Source organism: Sinocyclocheilus grahami, unplaced genomic scaffold (assembly GCF_001515645.1).
Source record: "Sinocyclocheilus grahami isolate Dianchi unplaced genomic scaffold, SAMN03320097.WGS_v1.1 scaffold99.1, whole genome shotgun sequence".
In the NCBI taxonomy this organism is placed as follows: domain Eukaryota; kingdom Metazoa; phylum Chordata; class Actinopteri; order Cypriniformes; family Cyprinidae; genus Sinocyclocheilus; species Sinocyclocheilus grahami.
Genome location: NW_015505278.1, coordinates 175,486 through 199,325, shown reverse-complemented (window position 1 = coordinate 199,325; position 23,840 = coordinate 175,486). Strand labels below are relative to the sequence as shown.

The 23,840-nt window shown below is 37.2% G+C and overlaps 2 protein-coding genes and 1 long non-coding RNA gene across 4 annotated transcripts; 1 reads left to right on the top strand and 2 right to left on the bottom strand.

Annotated features, from left to right (window-relative positions):
* Positions 1-2,158: 2,158 nt before the first annotated feature.
* Positions 2,159-10,252, bottom strand: ccnb3 (cyclin B3). Of its 2 annotated transcripts, none has more exons than XM_016276237.1 (12): positions 10,079-10,252; positions 9,770-9,874; positions 9,593-9,673; positions 8,875-8,975; positions 8,641-8,758; positions 8,367-8,465; positions 8,184-8,276; positions 7,936-8,073; positions 7,098-7,253; positions 5,073-5,222; positions 4,284-4,414; positions 2,159-2,859 (listed from the first exon to the last, which is right to left on the bottom strand). In XM_016276237.1, the coding sequence occupies exons 2-12, from the start codon at positions 9,842-9,844 to the stop codon at positions 2,793-2,795; spliced, it is 1,209 nt and encodes a 402-aa protein (XP_016131723.1). In that variant the 5' UTR covers positions 9,845-9,874; positions 10,079-10,252; the 3' UTR covers positions 2,159-2,792. The 2 variants fall into 2 exon arrangements, with proteins under 2 accessions (XP_016131723.1, XP_016131724.1); XM_016276238.1 differs by having other exon boundaries at positions 9,770-9,859.
* Positions 10,253-10,410: 158 nt separating this feature from the next.
* Positions 10,411-13,859, top strand: LOC107588132 (uncharacterized). The gene is given in 6 exon segments (XM_071582389.1): positions 10,411-10,437; positions 10,578-10,671; positions 12,567-12,644; positions 12,877-13,198; positions 13,201-13,733; positions 13,735-13,859. Coding segments are annotated over 4 exon segments (996 nt in total). The 5' UTR covers positions 10,411-10,437; positions 10,578-10,671; the 3' UTR covers positions 13,798-13,859.
* Positions 13,860-15,922: 2,063 nt separating this feature from the next.
* LOC107588133 (uncharacterized) lies at positions 15,923-19,635 on the bottom strand. The gene is made up of 3 exons (XR_001609545.1): positions 19,503-19,635; positions 18,847-19,053; positions 15,923-15,997 (listed from the first exon to the last, which is right to left on the bottom strand). It is a non-coding gene; the product is annotated as an uncharacterized lncRNA (long non-coding RNA).
* Between the last annotated feature and the right edge of the window lie 4,205 nt (positions 19,636-23,840).

The following is a 23,840-nucleotide window of genomic DNA, read 5'->3' as shown; positions in this document are numbered from 1 at the left end:
TATAGGCCTACATTTGTGATCGTGCAGATATTCGGAAAAACCCCATAGACTCTTGTTTGTGTTATAGGCTAAGTCCTATATAAAAATTAAAAAAAGAAACTCATTAAATGGCTATTTTTATTTTTAAAATCATTTTGATGATATTTCTGAGACGGGAGAAAGCGCTCAAAACTCTTCAGATCGCATAATTTAGTGGAGCAGTAATATAATATAGAATCATCCTCTGTAAAGAAATGAGGCGTGAACATGAGAATTTCTCATTATCTTTCTAAATCTGCAATCTTTTGGGCTAAAGGCTTAATGGAGATGTTTAAAGTAGCCATGTGATGACAAATTAATCGGCGCAGTCGCAATTCAATACGTGTGTCCTTCTTCTTTGGGAAATTATCATAAATACCAGTTTATGCTGTTTGATTATGGACTCGAAGGCCACAGTTGGAGCATTGGCCCTTGGCCCTAGCCCTTGTGTGTGCAGTGGAAATCGGCCATATAATTTCTGACTGATAACTGAACAAATCAAAAAATCGTAAACGTGCAAAGGTGGGGCCCATGGGCTCAAGCCCAATGGTCAGTCCGGCTATGAGCAAGGCACTTTTTTTATTCTCCTCAAGGAGAACACAGATATGATCTTTGTATAGAAATTTCTGAAAAAGTCATGAGATATAAACTCACAGTTCTGATAAAAAAGTCAGAAGACGGCAAGATGTAAATACTTCCGAGTTTCTCACAATTCTGACTTTTTCCCTTCAGAATTCTGAGTTTACATCCTACAATTATTTTTCTATGAATTCTGAGTTAGCACTTCACGTTTTGTTTTTTTGTTTCTGCCTCAGAATATAAAAATTAAAATGGCAACTGAGTTTTTTCTCACAATTTTGACTTGTATATATGCATTGAAAATATATATTTGAAATATATATTTTCTTAAATAGACCTTAGTCAGGTTAGCGTCATTAATTTTTGACAGAAAACAAGGCTGTGAGGGACAGAACAACATGCTGATGAAACATCTTTCCAAAAGATTTTCAGTAAAAAAGAAAAACACCAGGAAACATTTTTGAAAGTTTTGATATGATCTAGGCCCTTTATACAGTGCATGCCATTGTAAAGACTGTAGGTCTATCCCTCACAGCCTTGTTTTCATCCATGCTAAATTCAATATGGCATCTAATCTGACTAAGGTCTATTGCGAGTTTATATCTCACAATTCTGACTTTTCTTCTTAGAAGAGTTGATGTCTTGCAATTCTGAGTTAAAATCTCGCAATTCTGAGAAAAAAAGAAAGAATTGTGAAATTAAAAGTCATAATTACCATTTATTTATTTATCCTGTGGCAGAGAAAAGCTTCTGTCTTTGTCTCTTCATTTAACTGAAATGTGGTTTAGGACATTTATGAACTGGCATTACACTGACATAATATGGCATAAAGATGATGTATTATTCAACAGATGGCTCTCCCATTTTTACACCGCCAGATATTGATGTGTTGGCCTCCTTATCCCAATTAATGGAGTCACCACAGACATTTATCCACAAATGTTTAAGCATCCAGATTATAAATGGTATCCTTTAGCAGTAAACAAATTCTGTGCCACTACTAATGAGAAATCAAGATTTGCGTCAATTCTGCAGTCAAACTTAGGGATTCACAGCATACATGTGAAGCACTCAGAAAACAATGCCCAGGATCCAATCGGTCAGTGATCAAAGGGTGCTGTCCAGCAAACATGCCGCCTGGGACGGAACGCACAAACATCAATGAGTTGAATATAATAACTAGGATTAGAAACAGTGGCCTTTAAAGCCTGGAGGACAAGCAATCAGCATTCTGCCATCCCAATGAGCAGGTCGAGAAGACTTATGCTAATCAAAGTCTGTCTTTTCCCCTTTCAATCCACATCGAAACCACACAAGAGAGACTAACAGAATGCAGCAAAAAGAGCAAACATTAGAAACCGCTCTGAGAGGTTTGTTGTTCTCGGTTGGCCGTGATGGATTGGACCGGCTCACAGCTGTGACTCAAGCTGCATCCGAAAACAACCAATGGACGTCAGAGACTGTTAGGACATCAGAACCGCCAGACAATCTCTTCTGATAAACAAGAGTGGTTTCCTACATTCAATAATCACTGGGGCTGAGTGAGATTGAGGTTATTTATTTATTTTCTATAGGTGCAATGATTGAGTGTGGTTGAAAAGACATGCAGTGCATGTATTTGAATGCAGACACATACCAATGTGGTGATGGAGGATCTGGGATCACGCTGCCTCCTACTGGTTAAACTGATGCAGCATTGTTGGTATGTTTGTTAAATTTTAAAAGGCATTTATTTCAAATAGTAAGTAAATGCAAGAATCGGGCAAATATGCAAAATACTTTTTTAACCAACAAGTGTTTAAAAATACACTTAAATTGATTAAGAAAACATACAGACATGGCAAACTATACAAAGCCGTACGAAAAAGACAAAAACAAATATTTATGTACAAGATTAAGCATTAAAATGCCATTTTAGTTACACCATTCAATAACAACACAAATCTAATGACCTAATAATGTATTCATGGTTTGTACTTTTATCCGTTTTTGAAACACTGACAGGGTCACTGGTGAGTGTTTTGGTCAAGAATAACATGGTTTGTAAAAACAACTAAACAGCTGAACATACAATGGAAAACATGCATATACATCATGTCAGTTTACACACATAAACACTTTATTTCAAAAGATTAAAATATAACATTAAATATAATTATTTACAATGTTCGAAACTTTACATATATTCTTTCAGGTTATTTCAAAAACCCCTCCAACGTTTCCAGACTCACTGTGGGGATCAACGCAACTTCAAAGAAAACTCTGTAAAAAAAAAAATTATAATAATAAATAAATAACTTAGAAATAACAAAATGCCACAATCTGGAGTATTTAAATATGAACAAACGGCTTCATTAGTCAAATTATTTCAAGAAGTCAAGATCTGCTATAGGCAGGCGTAACATTAAATAATACATGTCAAAATGCCAATCAGGTTTGGGAAGAGCTTCTAAACAACACACCAGTCAAGCTGAGACTCAGATAAGCAAACAGAATCTAAATTTTCTAAACATTAATTATGACTAAACTTCATCCATCTGCCATCCAAATGCTTTCTTTGCAAAGCTTGCCAACCAACTTTAAAAGCACATGATGTATATATATATCAAAACAGCAAACAAGCCAGAAATGTTTACACCATAAACACCCAGCAAGAAACCTGTAAGTCAAAGTGCATATATATATTAGTAGTCAACATTTGAAGTGGATCAAAACCTTTCATCAAAGTTGTCCTAAAACTAATGCAATACCCGTTTTTGTCTTAGGAAAACTTTGATCCACTTCAAATGTTGACTACTGTGTATATATAAATGCATAAGTTCTTCCTTTGAAGGCTTGCCAGCTAACTTTAAAAGCAAATGATTTTAGATAATTTAAAAAAGTAAATAAATAAAAATGCTTTGAAACTTTAGTGAAAGTGAAAGTGACTTGACGTGTGGCCAAGTATGATGACCCATACTCGGATTTCGTGCTCTGCATTTAACCCATCTAAGAGCACACACACAGCCGTGAACACACACACACCGTGAGCAGTGGGCAGCCATATTGCTGCGGCGCCCGGGGAGCAGTTGGGGTTTCGGTGCCTTGCTCAAGGGTCTCACCTCAGTCGCGGTATTGAGGTGGAAGAGAGTGCTGGTTATTCACTCCCCCCACCGACAATTCCTGTGAGACCTGAGACTCGAACCCCGCAACCTTTGGGTTACAAGTCCGACTCTCTATCCATTAGGCCACGACTGCCCCCTAAACGTCTTTAGAGACTGCCCCCAAACACGGTCTTTAGTTTGTTAGAAACGGCAAACAAACTAAAACTGGTTCAGTTAACTACAACAACAAACACAAACAGTTCGATTTGGTTCAATTTTACAAAACACAAACCGTTGTATTTGAGTGACAGATTTTAAATTCAATCTAACTCTAAACATTTCTAAATCTAAACATTTGGCATTTTAGGGTAAAAAGAAAAGAAAAACTTTTTTCAAATTAAAAAAAAAAATCTACGTTTTATAAAAATCATTAAGTTTAGGCCTTTTCAGTTTTTGGTTTAGCACAGTTTTTACTTATTTTAGTTTCGCAGAGTTAACCCAGATACCTAATAATACGGCGATAATTGCGGGGAGCAAAAGTAGACACAAAGAACCTACTATTCTGGTTAAAAATACACAATTTAAACTGCATTAATGACTTACTTGTGTGCATACTTGCTCCTGATGACAGCGAGTTTACTGTCCGGCGGGCCGATGAGCATATCATGAAGTTTTCTGACCACAGGTGCCAGATCCTCCACACTGTATCCAGAGTGGAACTGCAAACACTGTGTCTGGAAACAGAAATTGAACATCAGTCAAAACCTTCACACAAACTCTGAAGTGCAATTGTGAAGTGCAGCCAGATATCTGTGAAGCTCGGAGGAGTCTAATGAGTGTTACATAAGGGAAGTGAGACTTTAAGACACCTGCCAAATATTTCATGGTGCGAGAAGAAAATGCCCTCAAGCTGTCAATAATCTGAGGATATGATGCAAACAACATCCGGAGAGAATGTAAATGAATGCATAAGCGTGTGTACGGTGTTGTTTCAAGGTAACTGAACTTCATCTATGACTTCTCCGTAGAGCCACACAGGACACAAACCAATTACTCTAACATTGGTAAAGAAAGTCCAGCTTCACTTTTATTAACCAAAATACCTTTGTCACAGTCTTAAAGGACAAACCAACCCACTACTTGGTTTGAGTGTGAATGTGTGTGTGCATAGGGACAGAAATTAGCACCCATAATGAGCAGTTACCAGGCCATCAGAGCTGTCGTCAGCTTTAGCTCATTCAAATCATAGCACACAGGGATGTTGAACTCACTGTGAAAGTGTCTATATGTGTGTATCACCAAGGAACGGTGGCATTTTGTGAAAATAAATGGTATAATTCATGAGCTCTGTGCTTGTGCATACATTATAAAAGCATAAATGTAAACACTTACCCATCCTCCCAGATCCTTAGTAACCAGAGCGATGAGCAGACAGGCAGAGGCGAGCAAAGACGCTCTCACGGGCACAAAATCCATCTCCAGCAAACTCAGCTCACAAATAAAGCGCGCCAGAGTCAGTGTGTCCATACCTGCATTCACACACTGCCAGGAGACGAGAGACAGTTAATCATCACACACACACACACAAACAAACCAGAATAAGCACCCATACACTGACAAACTGCAGAGAGGAGTCAAGTTTTATTCACGTACAACACACACACACACACACACACACACACACAGATACAGAGTCAGTATCTTCAGGGCCTGCAGAAAAAGTACACAAAGCTCACCCAACCTTCCCATATTTTCCACTTTTCATTCTTGGCAAATTCAGCACACAATTGCTAAAAGAAGTGCTTCAGTAAGCCATAGCAGGAAAGCGTTTTAATGTGAACATCTGAAATGTAAAATTTGATTTCCTTGATTCTTGAATGTTCTACTCTTTGAAGGAATAGTTCATCCAAACTTTCTGTCATTATTTCCTCATCCTCATGTTATTCTAAAGCTGTGTGCGGTTATTTTTTCTGTGTACAAAAGGACAATCTTTTGAAGAATTCTCAGACAGTTCTTGTACAAATCATAGTGACTGGTGCTGTTAAACTCAAATTAATTAACAGAAAAATACCATATAGTGTTTTTGTAATTTTGGAGCTTAACAGACAAGGTCACTATGAACTATAAACTTTGGGGAAAAAACCTGCACAAAGATTGTTCAAAATTTCTTCTAAGATACACTACCATTATAAAGTTTGAAGTCTGTAGGATGTTTTATGTTTTTGAAAGAAGACTCTTATGCTCAATAAAAGCTGCACTCATTTGTACATTAAAAATACATTAAAATAGTAATATTGAGAAATATTATTATAATTAAAAAAAAATTATTTCAATATATTTGAAAATGTAATTTATTCCTGTGATGGAAAAGCTGAATTTTCAGCAGCATTACTCCAGTCTTCAGTGTCACATGAACCTTCAGAAATGATTCTAATAAGCTGATTTGCTGCTCAAGAAACATTTCTTATTATTATCAATGTTGAAAACAGTTGTGCACTTAATATTTTTGTGGAAACTGATTTTAAAAAAATGTCTGAATTCTTTGATGAATAGAAAGAAATATTTTGTAACATGATGCATATCTTTACTGTCACTTCTGAACAATTCAATTCATTGAATGCATTCTTGCTGAATTAAAGTATTTAAATAAACTGACCTCAAATTTTTGAATGGCAGAGTAAGTTCTACAGAGGTTGAGAACAATATGAGGTTGAGAAAAAGTAGGTAAACTATCCCCTCTAGATATTTTTGAAGGCATTTTACAAATTATATCAGTAAACCGTCAAGAAAAGTCTGAGTTTGTCTACTGCACCTTAATCACTTGAAAAATCACTTGTAGAAAGTCCCTGGATAAAATCTTTGGCATGAATAAGTGTAAATGATCTGTTTTGTGCATGCTGTAATTGCTTTTCTTTAGAAAACTACGCCAGCAATTAAAAAGGATTTTATTTTTATTCTTTGTTTTATTTATTTGTTCTTCTCCTAATTAACGTTCTTCTAATTGAATATAATGGTATTATTTGTCAATGTGCACTTAAGAAGCTCATTTACAATTAGTAAAACCAGCAATTCTGCCAACAAATAAAAACACACACACAAAAAACTACATTGCAGAGCTTTAACTAAAGCTCAATTAAATCAGCTGTTGAAAATGAAAATAGATCTGACAGCAGCAAGCAGCAACAACCAGTGACAGCTGGTCACACACACACACACAGATTCCTCAGGAAACAAACAGGTCACACCGTACAAACACAAAGACATTCAAAGCATGCTACCCTGCATAGTCTTTCTTTCTGACGTTGACAAACACACACACACACACACACACACTTGATGTTAATCCTGGTGTGTGTCAGCTGACTCCAAAGGAGTTCCACCTGTCTCTTGAGGGTATATGCATATGTTGTCTCTCACCTTGGCGTAGCGACGGAGGAAGCGGTATGGAACCGGAATATTGATGTCAAAGTTCAGCGCCTGCAGGATGCTGATTTCCATGGCGATGAGCTGAGAACGCTTGTAGGCATCATCACAAATATATAGGAAGTCATCCACGCAAGGTGGAGCTCGCTCCTGTGAGGATACACCAGAGGGGATGATGGGTAACAACTGACAAATCACATAGTACTCACTATTTTACTTAAAGCATGCAATATGTATATTGTGCATAGTATGCAAAAATACAGAGCACACTGCGCGGTTACTGCAACCCACAATGCAGAGTCAACTTGAATTTCTTTGTCTAGTGAGAGGGTTGTGATATTTAATATCACTTTCTTGACTTATTTGATCGAACTGGCAAAAGGCAATTTTACACATAACTGTATAGAAACCTACAATAAAAAAATGTATTATTTCCAAAATGATAAATGGACGGTATTCACGCAGTTCAACATCCAAGAGTGATAATAATCATCATATTGTAGTTTATATAATAATAATAATAATAAATAATAATATAATAATTTACTACAAATATATTTTAAAAAATCTGCATGTCAAAAGAGTACAAGAGCTGATCAATTATTCTGGATAATATAATATTATACATTTATATAGGATTTGAACTTAAACTTTTTCTCTTTTGGATTTAAACTTTAAGTGCATACTTTTAACAAGTAACTACATTTCTATGAGGTTATGTGTGCAAGATAATGAGTGAATGACTAAGTCCTTGAATAACTACAACTAAGCCCAGAAAAGTGTGAGTTTAAAGGAATGGCTTTCAGCTATTATGAGAGAGCATATGTCTTACCTCAAATTTAGAAGCAATGAGCATGGCAGTGGAACCAATGAGCTGTAAAGACTCCCGTCTGGCCTGGCTCACAGCCAGATAATGATCCGTCATTTTCACAGCCAGGTACAGAGTCTCATGATTCAGCTCAAAATTCTCCTGCAGAGTAAAGAGCAAGAATAAAGTCACATCAGTGCTTAATCCACCAAAAGCCAACAATGTTTTACCAGACTTGTCAGAACAGCACGATGACAAACATTGACACTTACCTGGACCTCAACCAGCCAGTCCACCAGAATCGCTCTCATATTGCTGTTCAGATTTTGCTCATCAGCCATGTAGTCATGTAAGACAAACTTTTCCTGCAAATAAAAGAAATAAAAAACACTTTAGCTTGATGTTCTCTGTCCCTCAACTTGCAAGAGCATTAATGAACTCACTAGAAAACCAACCTCTCTGCTCTTGAGGTAGTCAAAAATATCTTTGGCGTACTCCACTGCATGCACAGAGTCACTGAGGTGCTCTGAATCAATGTCATACTCAGGAGGGATCTGAAAGACATATGATATGATGAAGTTTTTTGTGTGTTTTAAATCTCTAAGGAAAGGATAACCCCCAAAATACTAAAAAATATGCCCAGCAGCAAATATCCACATTCATGCCAATTCTGTAATAATTTCCTGATCTTAATAAGCATTGCACCAGTGCAGCAGACCTAGGCCTTACCTCAGGAGGCAGTAGGTGTGGAGGAATTGGAGCTTTGGAAGAGGACTCTTCCAGTTTCTCAATAATTGACTCCACATTCTTCAGTTCCTCTAACTTTTCCTCTGAATTGACCACAGATCTGAGGGAAGAAAAGATAAGCAATCTGCATATTCTGGGCCAATCATCTCAAAGTACATTCAAAACACCTCAATGTAAGTTAGGGTAAAGAAAAAGAGCCAATAAAATATGACTTACTTTAAGTTTACATCATTCTTAGAGAGTACTGAGACCTTCTTCTGCAGCTTCTTGACAGGATCTTTCTTCTTGATGGGGTTGCTTAGCTCAATCTTGTGTGCCTTTTAACAAAAGTGCATTTTAAGAGAGGCTTTTCACTAAAGAACCAGTTTATTCTTTTTTTTTTTTATCTGCTGACATTTTAGGTCAAAGTTCAGCCTAAAAACTGCTAACACAACATTGTACTTGGGTTTAATTTGTTAAAACGAGCATGAGTCACATCAAATCAATCAAATCAGTTGGATCTGAGACAGAGAGAATGAATACAAGGTGTTAGACAACGGCGAATAGAGCCATCATTATCATTATAATTTGCATATGAGTGCACCTCACCTGGAAACCCAGACCCACCAAAGGAGAGCCCATCTGAGTTAATAAAAGATGAGATCTCCTGCTTTTGTGTACAATCTGTAATTTACAGCTCGAGCATGAATGGGATTTCAATGAGCTCATGAGACATGCTAAATCTGTGCTGATTTGCATCATTCAAGCAAACTCCTGGTGTTAGTGGGGTTACAAGACAGACATTCAACACTTACTGGTTTGGCATCATCAGAATCATACCAAGGGGCCAAAAAACACTGATGGACCGCCTAGTCAGGCAGCACGAAAGCAATAAAACTGTGGTGCATGTCTGTACAAAAACACGTATGAACAAAAATGTAAATGGCACCCTTACATTTGTGATGTCCACAAAAGCAGTTCTTTTCTTAGGGGCCCCTTGGGGAGAAGAAGATGAGCGCTTGGTCTGAGGGCCATCCTGCTCAAACACATCAATACAATATTGATCAGATCAACAAACCAAATCAGCAAAACTCGAATTCATTTTCAGATCTGCCCTAATCTCATTGTATACCTGGTTCTCCAGTCCTTTGGGGTGAAGTTTGGGGATTTTACTGGTATTGGGGTTCTTTCCTCTTGAAAACGGCATCTTGTTGTTCTGATCCTTCACAGTTGTATCCTGTTTCAAATGTGAAGTATACAAAGAATGAATGAACAGCTGAAGGTCTCTATGTACTATTGATGCATAGTGCACAGTTACATCCGACACACACACACACACACACACACACACACACACACACACTCGGTATAGAAACTGTTTTGATCGCAGGAAGCATCAAGTCGGTCGTTAAACAACAAAAACGCGCAAAAACGATCTTACCTTTTCACCATACGCTGAACAACCTCAGTTAAAGCAGGAAAATATTTTGAAACAGAATGTGTGCAAACATTCACGAAAAGTAGAACGAAAAGCTATTCAGACTGAAACAGACACACCACACCGCACTACACTACAGTCTGCATGCGTCCAAAACAACACGCAGCGATCTGATTGGCCGACTGCACCTTGCTGTAGGCCAATCAGCGTCGAGCTAGGATGCCGTTGTTAAGGGGCGGGACAATAGAATTTCAAATTCAAAACACCGTAGCAACCAATAGGAAGAACGCTCGGGTTCCACTCACTGATTTTTGAGCAAGCGGACGTTGAAGAGAATGTGCTTGGAAATGACACCATCTGAGGTTCTGCTTATTAGATAAAATAATTGTAATAATGTTACGTAACTGCTTCGCTTATTGTGAACATTATTTATACTATTGTCTTTGCAATGAAGCCACACCTCCCAGCCACCCACACGCACACTTACAAGTCTTTCACACAGGAAATCAGCTTAGTCTGCAAACTGCCTGTGGCCCCATCATTCACATACGCAGGTCTTTCGAGACGAACTTGTTTGACTGATATTCCTCAACAAGGTATGAAAAAATATATATTTTTACCAGTGTGTGAATTAATTTAGTTAATTATTACCACTATTTATTGTTCTTTCTGCAGAATTTATTTTCCTTTTATTTAATAATTTTTTGGTTGAAATGATATTTTCCCTTTTTGTTTGAATATCTTAAATAGGCATACTTTAAAAGTTTGTCTGCCTGCTTTGCCCTCTTGTTTTGCACATAATAAATCATTTTATTTTGCTGAAAGATAAATTCAATTGTTTCTCAGTACTCTAAAACATGGGGATGCAAATCATATTATCAGCCATTTTAAAACCATGTTATGTGACATTTGATACATTAGGTTACATCTGATTACTGGTATGTCTTTCATACTCAAGGTGCTGTCTCATTCCAGCTTTGTTCTACAACCAAAAAGTGCTCTTAATGTGTTTCACGCATGATTTTACTTCTCAATAATATCTTTTAGCAATACCAGGAAATACAATGAATCCCACCTTCTACAATGTTGTTTAATGGGACATTTGATGTCAAAGAGCATGCGTTTCCTTGGACCATTCGATCACACACACACACATTTTATTATTCCTTAGAAAATTTCCATCATCTGTGGTTTAGCAGAAAATCTAGTGTTTCATGTTTCCTTTGAAAATGTCAAAGAATTATGAAACATAAACAATAGATTAGAAAACCAAAGACTTTTCCAAGGTGATGTCCTCCACAGCACTGCCCATGAGAACTTTTATTTCAAATTCTTTTTAAATGTGCTTACAATTTAACTTGAACTGACTGCAGCTAACAGGTTATGCATGTGTTGTAGCATTCATTGCCAAATTAAATAAATATGTGGGCGCTGCTGCAAAAGTCCTTTACAAGTGTTAGTCTGAGCAGATGTTTATCAGAGCTTAAACAGACATCGTCACAAGCCTCTTTTCTGTTTTTCTTCATATGTTGCATTGGGTAAAGGTTGCCTTATGATCTAGAACCATGATTTTTCATATCAGTCTGTATCAGTTTACATTTGTAAAAATGTAAATTGAAACATCTGCCCTTATACTTTCATACTTTCCGTTCAGTCACAAGACTTAGTTCCTGTAAGAGCAATTCATCTGGTGATCACTTGGGGTTTTCAGTTCTTTTTCAGCTCATTTGAGACTTGGTTTTCTTCCATTGTTCTTGGATTAATTTAGTTAGTCACATAGTGTTTTGATTTTAAATTTACTTTTCTTTGCTTATTTTCATTCCTGATCTCTAATATCACCATTATCAAATTTTCAGCACTCAGGATGTACTAGCCAAACACTTCATAAGTTAAAACATTGAAACTGTCTATGGAGAAAATAGGGAGTTTATGGGGTGCAACAGATACCAGTCAAACCTTCACACATTGTAATAGAGAATAGGCCTTCTTCTGTCCTCAGCCATAATTGAATATCATGTACTCCAAGAGGATTACTCAATCATGCTCTTGAAGATCTACCTCCAAAGAATCACAACCTTCAATTGCATTTGAAAATCATTGGCTGGTATGTTAGGAAAGAGTTGGAAGAAAGTTATGCAGGGTGTTTTATCTCCAGGAGCATTATTGAGAAACCCTGCACTAGAATATCAATGAACTTCTGTCAACCTCGTCCTGAGATACAAAGTAAACTTTATCATGGCTCAAAAAAAAAACACTAAATATATATATATATATATATATATATGTAGCTCATGGGGAAATATGAATAACGTTTTGGGCAATAATTATAATTTGGTATAAATACATAAAAAAAATAAATCACTAAATTCAGTCACTGGTGTGATGCCTAAATTAAAAGTGAATTTAGGCATCACAACTTTACAGGATGAAAAACCTATATGTCAATATATTGTCCAACCCTAAATTACATCTTGTTCAATCTCTTTTCCAGATGAATAATGAGGATTGGCTGTGCAGCTCACTTAAACTGTGTGATCTAGTCACCACTTCAGAATCTGCTCACTCTGATGCAAGTACAGAAATGTTAGCATAGTATTTAGTATAAAAGTATATTAAAAGCCTGCAAGTAAATACTTTAGTTGTGAGACTTTTCAATCTCTTCTAAATTAAGTTTACAAATATTTAACACCATAGAAAAAACAGCTAAAGTATAAAAGTATAAATTGTTTACTGTATAAATTGTATTAGCAACCTTACTTTTTGAAAGTAAAGTCTTCACTTTTCTGTTACGACCTTCTCAGGACTCGGCCCAGGTAGTAATCCATGGTGAATCATACCCACAACCTGCATATAACCCATCATCATTCCAACACCCTTTGGAAACATACAGCCATTTGCTGGATGTAACATTAGAACAGAATTTAAAGCCCATTCAACACTTTGCACAGATGACAGCCAAAGCTATTATAGATTCAGCCGCCAGGATCGGAAACCCAAGAGAATCCGTCAACGTGAGAGGGGACGATGTTGAGATGCTAGCTGAAGAGTTAACTTTACAAGTCTGTTGCAAAGCATTGGAAGAGATGTAGAGGCATCATCACTCTGATTATCCATCATCCAGAAGTACGGGGTTGTGGAGGGGACTTATGGAAATGCATTGGTTCTGTGCTCTTCGGGGTACAACTGTGATAAAAACACATCTGAAATGGAAACAGACAACAAGATGGAGGAATATGATGACACATCTACCACAGTATATGCTACTTCATTGAAGAGCATGGCTAGTCTGGGCTCTATTGAGTACCCTGATGCTCCTCCAAGCACCCCTTTACTTCCGGAGATGATAAAGAGTCGAGCCAGTTTCACAAGGAAGCTAAAGGGAGGACTGGCTAAAGAATTCCTTCCTTCACCCCCTCCACCGACCCCCAAAGACCACATGCAACCACTAATGGAGAACCAAATGACAGACACGTCCACTGACTTCATGGTGAGACTTATGCGCTCACATTCACTGGAGTGCTGTCGAAACGGAGGCTTAGAAGAAAGCAAGGATGGAGAAGTTGATGATGGTGGACTCCAAAATGATGTTCCCAGGCTGACTGACTTTGCAGCTCAAATTTCTGCAGATATCCTTCATTTTATCACCACAAACCAGATCAAAGGATGAGGGTTGTGTGAAAAGCATGTGGGTTATTGCTGACCAACTAGCGAGTGAAAGGTGATGGCGAGAGGAGAAAGGAAGGTCTTGGAGAAATAAACAACAGCATACTCAACGTATAAGGTACATGGCTCCAGACACAAGGTCTATGATCTCTGCAACAGACAGGGTGAAAGTTTTAGCTAATCTTTAACGCCATGGTTCATGCTTTTGCTAAGCTAGGACAGGATGTGTTTAAACATAGAACCCAGCCACATCTTTCGGGCCAAGCTGTAGAACCACAGCCATGGGAAGAATGAAGATATTCAAACACACTGTAAAGACTCAGTCAGCTCCCACAAAGCCAAAACCTTCAGATGTCGCAACGATAAATCAGAACTGAACCCCATTACAGATGACGCCATAAAAGTGAAATCATCGGTACACACATTTGCCAACAACTTTGCAGAAGACGTGCTTCAGAATTTTGTGTGTGCTGCTTCCAGCTTACTGTTTAACTATAAGCAATCTCAGGGAGCAGAATTTGACCCAGAGAAAGACATTACACCATGGGTAATCAAGATGCGTTCTTGTCCAGGAACTGCAATGTGCTCTACTCTGGGCCACAGCCTTTTAGAAAAGAGGCTTTTGTCTACCAGACAAAAGCCTTCAGCAAAAGGTACAAAATATTACAGTTTTCACAGACTGAATTTTATATAGTCTCTGTAACAGAGGAAAATGTGGCTGGTTGTAACACTGTTTGCTTTAATGTCTGAAGGGCGTTCACACCAAGGACAATACCTACAGTAAAACAATAACTATAAAGTTTTAATAATCATTCAGATTCTAGGAAAATAGGAAAGTCCACACCACAGCTATAATGATAACAAGACAGAAGATTAATATCGGAATCACTTTCAGAATGATTTTTGCAGCTCATGAGCGATGAAAACAATAACAGTCAATCAGAATCCACCCGGCTTTAATAAGCTCGAGCATTTAAAGCAGCAGATGACAGCTGCAGCACATGCTTATAATAAACATAAGTACGTTAGCGTTCAGTGGTCCATTGTTAATATAGTAAACATTCTTGGTAAGAACAGGCCTTTAGCTATGGTGTGGAATTCTCTATTCTCGTAGAATTTGAAGGATTATTGAAACGGTTATCGTTATTGTTATCGTTCTTGGTGTGAATGGTCTTTAATGCTGTATTTTTGAGTTGTAACAATAGGTGGGGTAGGTTGCCTAGGACATTGACATCAGGTTAAATTTTGTGCTGATTTTGTTTTATGCTGGAAATCAAATTTTACTTTTTTTCCTAATTTTTGAAAAAGAAAAAAAAATATATATATATATATTGGCTTACCATTAAAATTGGTTTGGAGCGTGGTTTCAGTAAAAGTAAATAGGCAAACCAAATCCCAGAATTGAGTTTTCATCCTGAAATTTGTATGTATGTGGTTAAACTAACAGTGTTTCAACTCACCCTATATAACAACTATTCCAGTTGTTGTCTGAAACATCAGCTTTGAGTTATAGACAGACTTTTGAGCATTATAATTAAAAATAATAATAATAAAAAGGAAACATTTTATCACAAACCAAAATTATTTAATAAATCAAATAGAACAAGTCAGTAACAATGGCATCATAATTAAAAATGTTTGAATTGAAGTTCCAGTAGAAGTAAATGTGGAAACATATTCGCAAATCAAATTAAAACCCAGAAGTGAATTGAACTGATTTTTCTTTCTGAAAAGGTTTTTGTCCTGTAAATCATTTTTAATCATTTCTAAGTGGTTAAACGTGACAGTTCTTCAACTCATTTTACAACAGTCCTGGTCCCCATCTAATAGAGTAGGTTTGAGTTTATTATAGAAGTATAAGGATAGTGCTTCTTTATACTTTTGTAATAAACTCAAACCTATTGAATTAGATGGCATGCATTATACTACCCATAGCTGAATTGCTTTGAAAGAGCCAATCAGTTTCATTAGAAGTCATCACAATGAATTCTATCATTTATATTATAAAATAATTTTATTTGTTTTTATTACTTTCCCATAGCTTTGCAGACTCTCTCGGAGTGCCCATCTGAATAGCTGGACAGTGGGTGCTTTGATGGCGTCTCTCGATGAGTTTTGTGACATGCAGCAAGAGACCAGCAGAGGACACTATAAGAGCTCCGATTCTCTCCTGGAGCATCTGCAGCACCTGATTGACAACGTGTGCTGATCTTGAAGCCTTACCCTTGCAGAACTGGTCAATGATCCATGCAACACCCCCTGAAATAAAGACAGAAAATCCACACAATCTTTCACATCCCAAACATTAATAAAAGGAGACAATGTCATGACAAAGTATACACAGTTATAATCAATTTCACTCTGACCCATTGAAAGTGAGCCCTTAAAGACGAAACAGCTGCATGCACGCTGTCTGTTTATATGAGATCTGCTCTACCGGTCCAAGCCCTCAAACCACAGCTGTTATTAGGTAAGCGGAAATCTGACTACATATCAGCTTTGGAAGTTACTACCACCCAAAACACACTGACACATTCTTGACCAAAGATCCTGTATTCTGTATGTTCCCGTGTTGTTATTTTTCAAAAAAATGTCAGTACCTATAATAAAGCGTGTCTGAAAATGATAAACAGTGAATGCTGTATTGTTGAAGCTGTTTTATGATGGAGCTGCGCAGGGCTTTGCGGGGTGTATAAAAAGCAGGAATATTTTACTGCATCCCATTAATACTCCCCAAGCAGTGATACCTAACATGGCAGGAATGCGCTTTAGTGAAAACCTGCATCCCACTCACTCCCGCTCTTGGCGACCACAGCTTGAAAATCAGGGACACACACACAAAATCGCACATACTCATTCTGTGACCCTCTGCCTCGCTCTATCAGTCTCCCATTGCTCTCTCCCGCACACACACACATATTCTCATACACAAGGGGGACTGACTTCACAGCTGCAGTGTCAGTGAAGACACAATGGCTATCAGTCCAGCCCCCTTATACGCATCTGGAGAAGTGTTTGTTTCAATGTCTGAGGAGCCATCACTGCCAAAAATGAGAGACAGTGAAAAAACATGCATATGGAAAAAAAGATAAAAGGGAGTGGGGAAGAGAGAGAAGGGAAGAAATGATTGCAACAGTGCTGACATATATAGAGTCAAATGGATCATGGGGGTTCTGGAAAATCTCCCAACAACCCCCTCCTCCCACCCTTTTCCCAAAGCTATGATCCATCGATTTATTCTCTACAATGAGAGCCAGACACATGTAAAGGAATTCCTTACACTAAACAGGCCTCACAGACTCAATGTACTCATATATTTTCTATTCGTATCATTCAAGCCTAACGAAGCACTGAAGCGCCGTGACTTAAGTCAACAGGGATGGCGAGCAATCCTTCGTATTTATATGATCAAACAGGCCATAAAGGAGGCGGCGGAGAAGGTAAACTGCATAAAAGACTAAATAAATTAAAATGAGCACAATACATAAACATGTTTGCTCTGGAGAATGGCGATGTGTGTTCAGGTTTTTAAAGAATCTTCACATCGGGCTCTTTGCAGGCCCTATCTATCATGAAGATAAGGTCATTGTGTGTAAAACACGTAATTTTCTCTGTAATCTGCAGTTCATAATGTGATCCAATGTGTGTCACACTATATTAAAGGAATAGGTAACTCAAATAAATAAATAAAAATGAATGGGATAGTTAAATGAAAAAACGTCATAATTTACTCTACCTCATGTTGTTCCAAACCGGTTTGAGTTACTTTCTTTCTGCAAATGAAAAAGAAAGGATTTTCTGAAAATTGGCTCAAAAGTGTTTTTGTCCATATCTATTGACCTGTTTTGAGATTTTTGGGGTGATTTTGCTTCCATAACATATCTTCCTTCAGACTAGTGGAAAGAAAACATGCAAAAAAACACATTTAAACGTTCATATTATTATACTTTATCTATTTGCATCTGTAGACTGAAATTACAATACATGTCTTTGAAGGCTGAGGTTTTTTAACTCATGCACTGAGCCAAACATGTCAAATAGAAGGCTGTTGAAAGTAGTTTCTGACTTAAAAAAAATAAGATATCCAAAATGTGCTCTTTAAAAGCCTTTAATTCTAATATGTCAGCAAAAATGAAACAAATTTTGAACCTGCCTTAAATCAATGTTCAGGAAATGTATGCAAATTAGTCCATATTTAATTAATGTCTCGCTTGCATACTTAAATATAACATTTCAGAAAACTGGCAGTTGTCTTGATGTACAGTGATTTTATATCTCTCATCTCTACAGTTCAGGGACCAGTTATGATGACTGTCTTACTTTTACGATTCAAATAAGACCAGTCTACCTTTTTACTATACAAACTTATGACCAGTCTTGAAGAAAAAAAATTAGATGACTAAATTCTAAGACTACTCTAAGCATCATGCAACCAGCACTAAATACCATTGCTAGAAATCATTTGACAGACAATCAGTAATGCAAAAAAAACACATTTAAACGTTCATATTATTATACTTTATCTATTTGCATCTGTAGACTGAAATTACAATACATGTCTTTGAAGGCTGAGGTTTTTTAACTCATGCACTGAGCCAAACATGTCAAATAGAAGGCTGTTGAAAGTAGTTTCTGACTTAAAAAAAATAAGATATCCAAAATGTGCTCTTTAAAAGCCTTTAATTCTAATATGTCAGCAAAAATGAAACAAATTTTGAACCTGCCTTAAATCAATGTTCAGGAAATGTATGCAAATTAGTCCATATTTAATTAATGTCTCGCTTGCATACTTAAATATAACATTTCAGAAAACTGGCAGTTGTCTTGATGTACAGTGATTTTATATCTCTCATCTCTACAGTTCAGGGACCAGTTATGATGACTGTCTTACTTTTACGATTCAAATAAGACCAGTCTACCTTTTTACTATACAAACTTATGACCAGTCTTGAAGAAAAAAAAATTAGATGACTAAATTCTAAGACTACTCTAAGCATCATGCAACCAGCACTAAATACCATTGCTAGAAATCATTTGACAGACAATCAGTAGCAGACATGAGATATCCATCCATGAGGACTTGTCTCATATATCTATTAGCTGCTCACCCCTTTCAATGCACTTCCATAGCAGAGACCAGCGATGATCTGCGGACGAGGTGAGAGCATCAGTCTGGTTGGCTTCTCCGGCTGACCGTGGGCCTCGACCAACCGAACATCTGACATAAGACATCTGTCTTCCATCTCCACTAGATGCTAATATAGACAAACATATGCTCCGGCTCACACACGATGCTCGTCTCCTGCTGTTTATGGCTAAAACAGACAGATATATTTACAGTGTGTTGAGAGGAGTGAAGTTTTGTGTCCCTTCAGTTTTACCATGGACCGTTTATCTCAAGACGACTGGAATGTTTAAGATGGCTGAAGAGTGCAAGTGATAAATGTAATTTATTAGATATACTCAAAGTCTTTCATCTTCAGTTGTTTTAGTCAGATGTACACAGATCATTCTAGGTCATCTTTCTTTTTTTCCCCTTAATATCTTTTACCTTTACAAAAACAAGGCTCTGTTAAGTAAGTAAAGGTCATCAAACCAGGTCCCCTGCATTTGTTATCTTGTCCTTCTCAGATATAGCCCACCAGCAATTCAGTTTGTTAATATATCTAATAATTCATCTGCATGTTTTAAGTCCAGGTATGTCTAACATTCATTTTAAGGACTATACAAATAAGTTCTATATAAATATAATGGTTTTACTCACCCTGCTTCAAAATAATATCTTAAACCATCCTAAGATGGTTTATGGTTTTAGAGGGGTTTTGGACACTTCTCAGCTGGTCTATCTAGACCAGGGTTCCTCAAATCTTGCCCTGGAGGGCCAATGCGCTGCAGAGTTTAGCTCCGACCCTGATCAAACTCACCTACCTGTGATTTTCTAATGATCCTGAAGACACTGATTAGCATGCTTATGTGTGTTTGATTAGGGTTAGAGCTAAACTCTGCAGGAAAGTGGATCTCGTGGGCCAGGATTTGAGGATGGATCCCTGGTCTAAACCATCTTAAACTTGAAGACCGGCAAACCAGTTTATTTAAACCAAGCATTCTCAACTTCCAAGGGGGCCTCAAGATGACTTAAAATGGTTTAAAATAAGATCCCTCAAATCTTGCCCTGGAGGGCCAATGCGCTGCAGAGTTTAGCTCCGACCCTGATCAAACTCACCTACCTGTGATTTTCTAATGATCCTGAAGACACTGATTAGCATGCTTATGTGTGTTTGATTAGGGTTAGAGCTAAACTCTGCAGGAAAGTGGATCTCGTGGGCCAGATTTGAGGATGGATCCCTGGTCTAGACCATCTTAAACTTGAAGACCGGCAAACCAGTTTATTTAAACCAAGCATTCTCAACTTCCAAGGGGGCCTCAAGATAACTTAAAATGGTTTAAAATAAGATAAAACAAGCATAAAATAAGCAACAAAAGCAAGTAATAGAGAATAAGCAATAACAAATCAAGATTTCTTATTTTAATTTACCCCTCTCAAAAGTTTTTTTTTTTTTGAAGCAGCATGAATAATTAATTTGTTCATTAATAATCTGAAGAGCCTTTTTCGTCGTGGAACCATAGGCTAGATGTCAATAAAGAGTTTATAAGAGACAAAAAGATGTTTTAAGTAAATATTTGATAAAAGAATTTAAGAAATGTAGGAACATTCTTAAGAACTTCTTAGAATTATTTATCTTTAATGTTTTTCTTAAGATTTGGCCACACGTTTTTGAAAAAAAAAACGTGATATAGGTACCATACCTCATACAGTATGAGGAAGCCTAATTTTAAAAGTGTGATTTATAGACCTGGAAATGTTACGTAACTTAATACCTTATTATAACTCCATGTGCATTTTTATAATGAATATGCATTTTTTATAGTTATGCAAAACTTGTAAATATTTTATCATGAAGAAATTGTAAAGAAATATTTTATTTATTTTAATCCCTATCCTTAATTCTCATCCATTAAATCATAAGCAACTGGAAAACTCGTGGGGCCTTTGAATACTGTTATCGACAATTGGGTGCCTTAGAGTCAAAAAGGATGAGAAGTTTAATGGGTTTCCGTAGAATGGAAAGAGCATTCTGGGCTTTTCTGTAGGTTGGGAGAATATGACCAATATTATTTAATATATGATGACACAATAATTTTAAAATAATGATCAATATAAATCTATTACTATGTATTTATTCCTATTGCAGTTGTTTTCAGTGGGTCATCTTGTATGAGGAAAAGTCATGAGTTGTAAAGTGTAGCCTACCTTGAGAAACTCTCAAGACTCAACCCACCACACACACACACACACACACACACACACACACACACACAAGCCTAGTCCTAAAGCATTAGTGAGTGCACGCGAGTGTGGGACAGACTCTACCCTCCCACGGCCGCTCTGCGCCAACAAGAAGGAGTTTACTCAACGTCCCGTTGCTGATTTCTGTTTGTTTCTCACTAACCGCGTATCTACTCAGTCTTAGGAATGCCATGGCTACTCAGAACAACCAGGATTACTTCAGGTCGGTCAGCAGCGAGTCCAGCGCATACATGATGGTTCCGGCGAACAGCCGTGGTCGAGACTCGCCGTCAAAGTTATGTATCGCGATGGTGGTGATCGTGGTGGTCGTGCTGCAGATCGCTTCGACCACCGGACTCTTTGTCTATTTAAACTTGTCTTTATCGCAGGTAAGGTAAAGTTATTTAAGTTGCACTGATTCTTTTCTTGTCGCACAGGCCGTGACTTTAGTGAGTTTCGTGCCACTATTTTTGGGCATCACAGGCGCGTTCGGGGCGACGGCGCGTTCAAAACACAGTGCACTGCATAGACAGCATGTTCACTCGTGTTTCCAGTGCCCGTGATGCCGCAACATGCTGTCAAGGTAGTCAGCGTACTACATTTTGAAACACGGTTGGCAGCAGAGGAGAACATTTAGCTACCAAGTTGCAGATCCAGCAGCAGTGATGCATCCGTTTATATTCCAAGATACAGAGGGAATGCTATTAGCATATTAGGCGAGCAATGCAGTGAGATTGGGATGGGAAAATGGTTTAGTTTCTTTTCATTTAATCTGACCACTTGTTGTTTAGTCAGGATTGACGCGTTAAAGGCTTTCACAAAACATCAACATAATGATTCCTTCAAACTGTTAGAAGAATCAAATCACATTTAATGTGTGCTTGTGGATAAACTTCTAAAAAAATAAAAACAATATTATAAATTCTTAATATACTACTACTACTACTATTAAAAGTACAATACAACAAATGTTGTAAAAAATATTTCTAAAATAAAGACTGTGTGATTATTAACAGCATGCATTAATTTTGCAAAACTGCACACACAAACAAAAAAAACGAAAACAGGATTACTCAATCAAAAGACTGAGACAAGGAAGTCATGTTGCTTTGCTACATTGCCTTCAAAAGTTAATATGCATACTTTACTGCCTTGTCTGGATTCATAGATAACAACAGTTGCTTGAAATACACACAACAGCATAGAATACAGCATATGTATTCTATAAATCAGAATCACAATGTTGAGATTATTGGATAAGTGTCATTTTGAAAACAGCAAATATACTCAACATGTAGTGCATATCGATCATGCTCTGCCTTTTTGTGATGAAATAATGTGTTTAATCATACTCTAAGCCATATGTTTGAAGGCTAATCAAGGTGAAAACCTAGGAGGGATGGTTGAGGTAGGATTCTGTAAATCCGGTTGAATATTAATAAACTCTGGACCCATATTAAGGTTATTTCAAAGTAAAATATGAAAACTATATATGAAGTTACTAACAGGGCTGTAATACTCTCAATATAAAAGTGCTCTTTGAACAGCAAAGCCTGTAAAACGATACCACTTGGTGAGATAAGACTGATTGTTTCAAATAAATGCTCTACCTCTGAAAGGAAAAAGAAAGTGAGGTTAATTCACGGTCACACTGTGAGACTGTAAACACAATAGGGAGGATAATGGCAGAAGCTCTCACGCAAGTTGTCACCATTGGATTTAAACAGAGTTACAGCTGACCTATTTATAAGTAACTACGATTGACAAAATCCATTTAGATTAGGCGTCGGACTGAGCTGGGAGGTGGTGCTGGGTCTTAATACTATATGGTGCCTGCTTTTGGGGCTGCAGTTTGCAGTTTATACCAGAACCAATCTCCTTTTCCCTCAATTGACACGTTGATACGTGTAGTTCTAGACTGGCCTTTCATCAACAATAACAGAAATTCACTGTAAAGCAATACCCTGCAAGCAAATGTGCGTCTCCTCTCGGGCTCCCCATGGTAAACCTCCTGTGACATTTTCTATTGCCAAGATCCACAACATCTCACTCTCTCACCCTCTTGTTTTCCCCTCTCCTTCTTGTTCTGTCTTTATTCTTATTCAATTTACTTCTGTCTTTCCCTCTAGTTCTCATTTTAATATCATGGTTTTTATGTAGAACATATAATTATAGCTAATTGTGGCTGCTTTTCTCTGATAATTCTTTGCGGATTCAAGTTACGTTATGTTTGCCAGGCCCAAAGAAGGTATGGATAGTTTCCAGTGTTACACGGACTGGTTCAACCATAAATACAAAACTGACAAGAGGACAAAGCTCTGGAATATATTTGTGAATATATTTCACAAATATAAAGTGGCTTTGAGATATTTAAGACATTTTTCAAATTTGTCGTCCTGCAATTAAATTGATTAGGGAGCACAGAGTAGCTTTTTATTTTTGTAGTTCCAAAATAAATCAAGCTAGGCCAAGCAATGATTCACTTCTCAGAATAAATCTTGTGTAATGCACAAGACGCTTACTTTTCTAATAAATCTGAGACGGGTTTGAAATATCTCCTGGCCTATTTCGCAGGCCCTGGTTATGATGAAGTTTCAGTCGTACATGAACAAAAAGCCCTAGGAAAATATTTTCAAGGATTAAACGTCACTGTGGTGTTTGCTGAAGGATTAAAGATCCTTTTTTTTTTCCAAAGGGACAGTCATCAATTCAACACAATGACAAGCTGAAAAGCAAGAAAATAATTGTGAGATA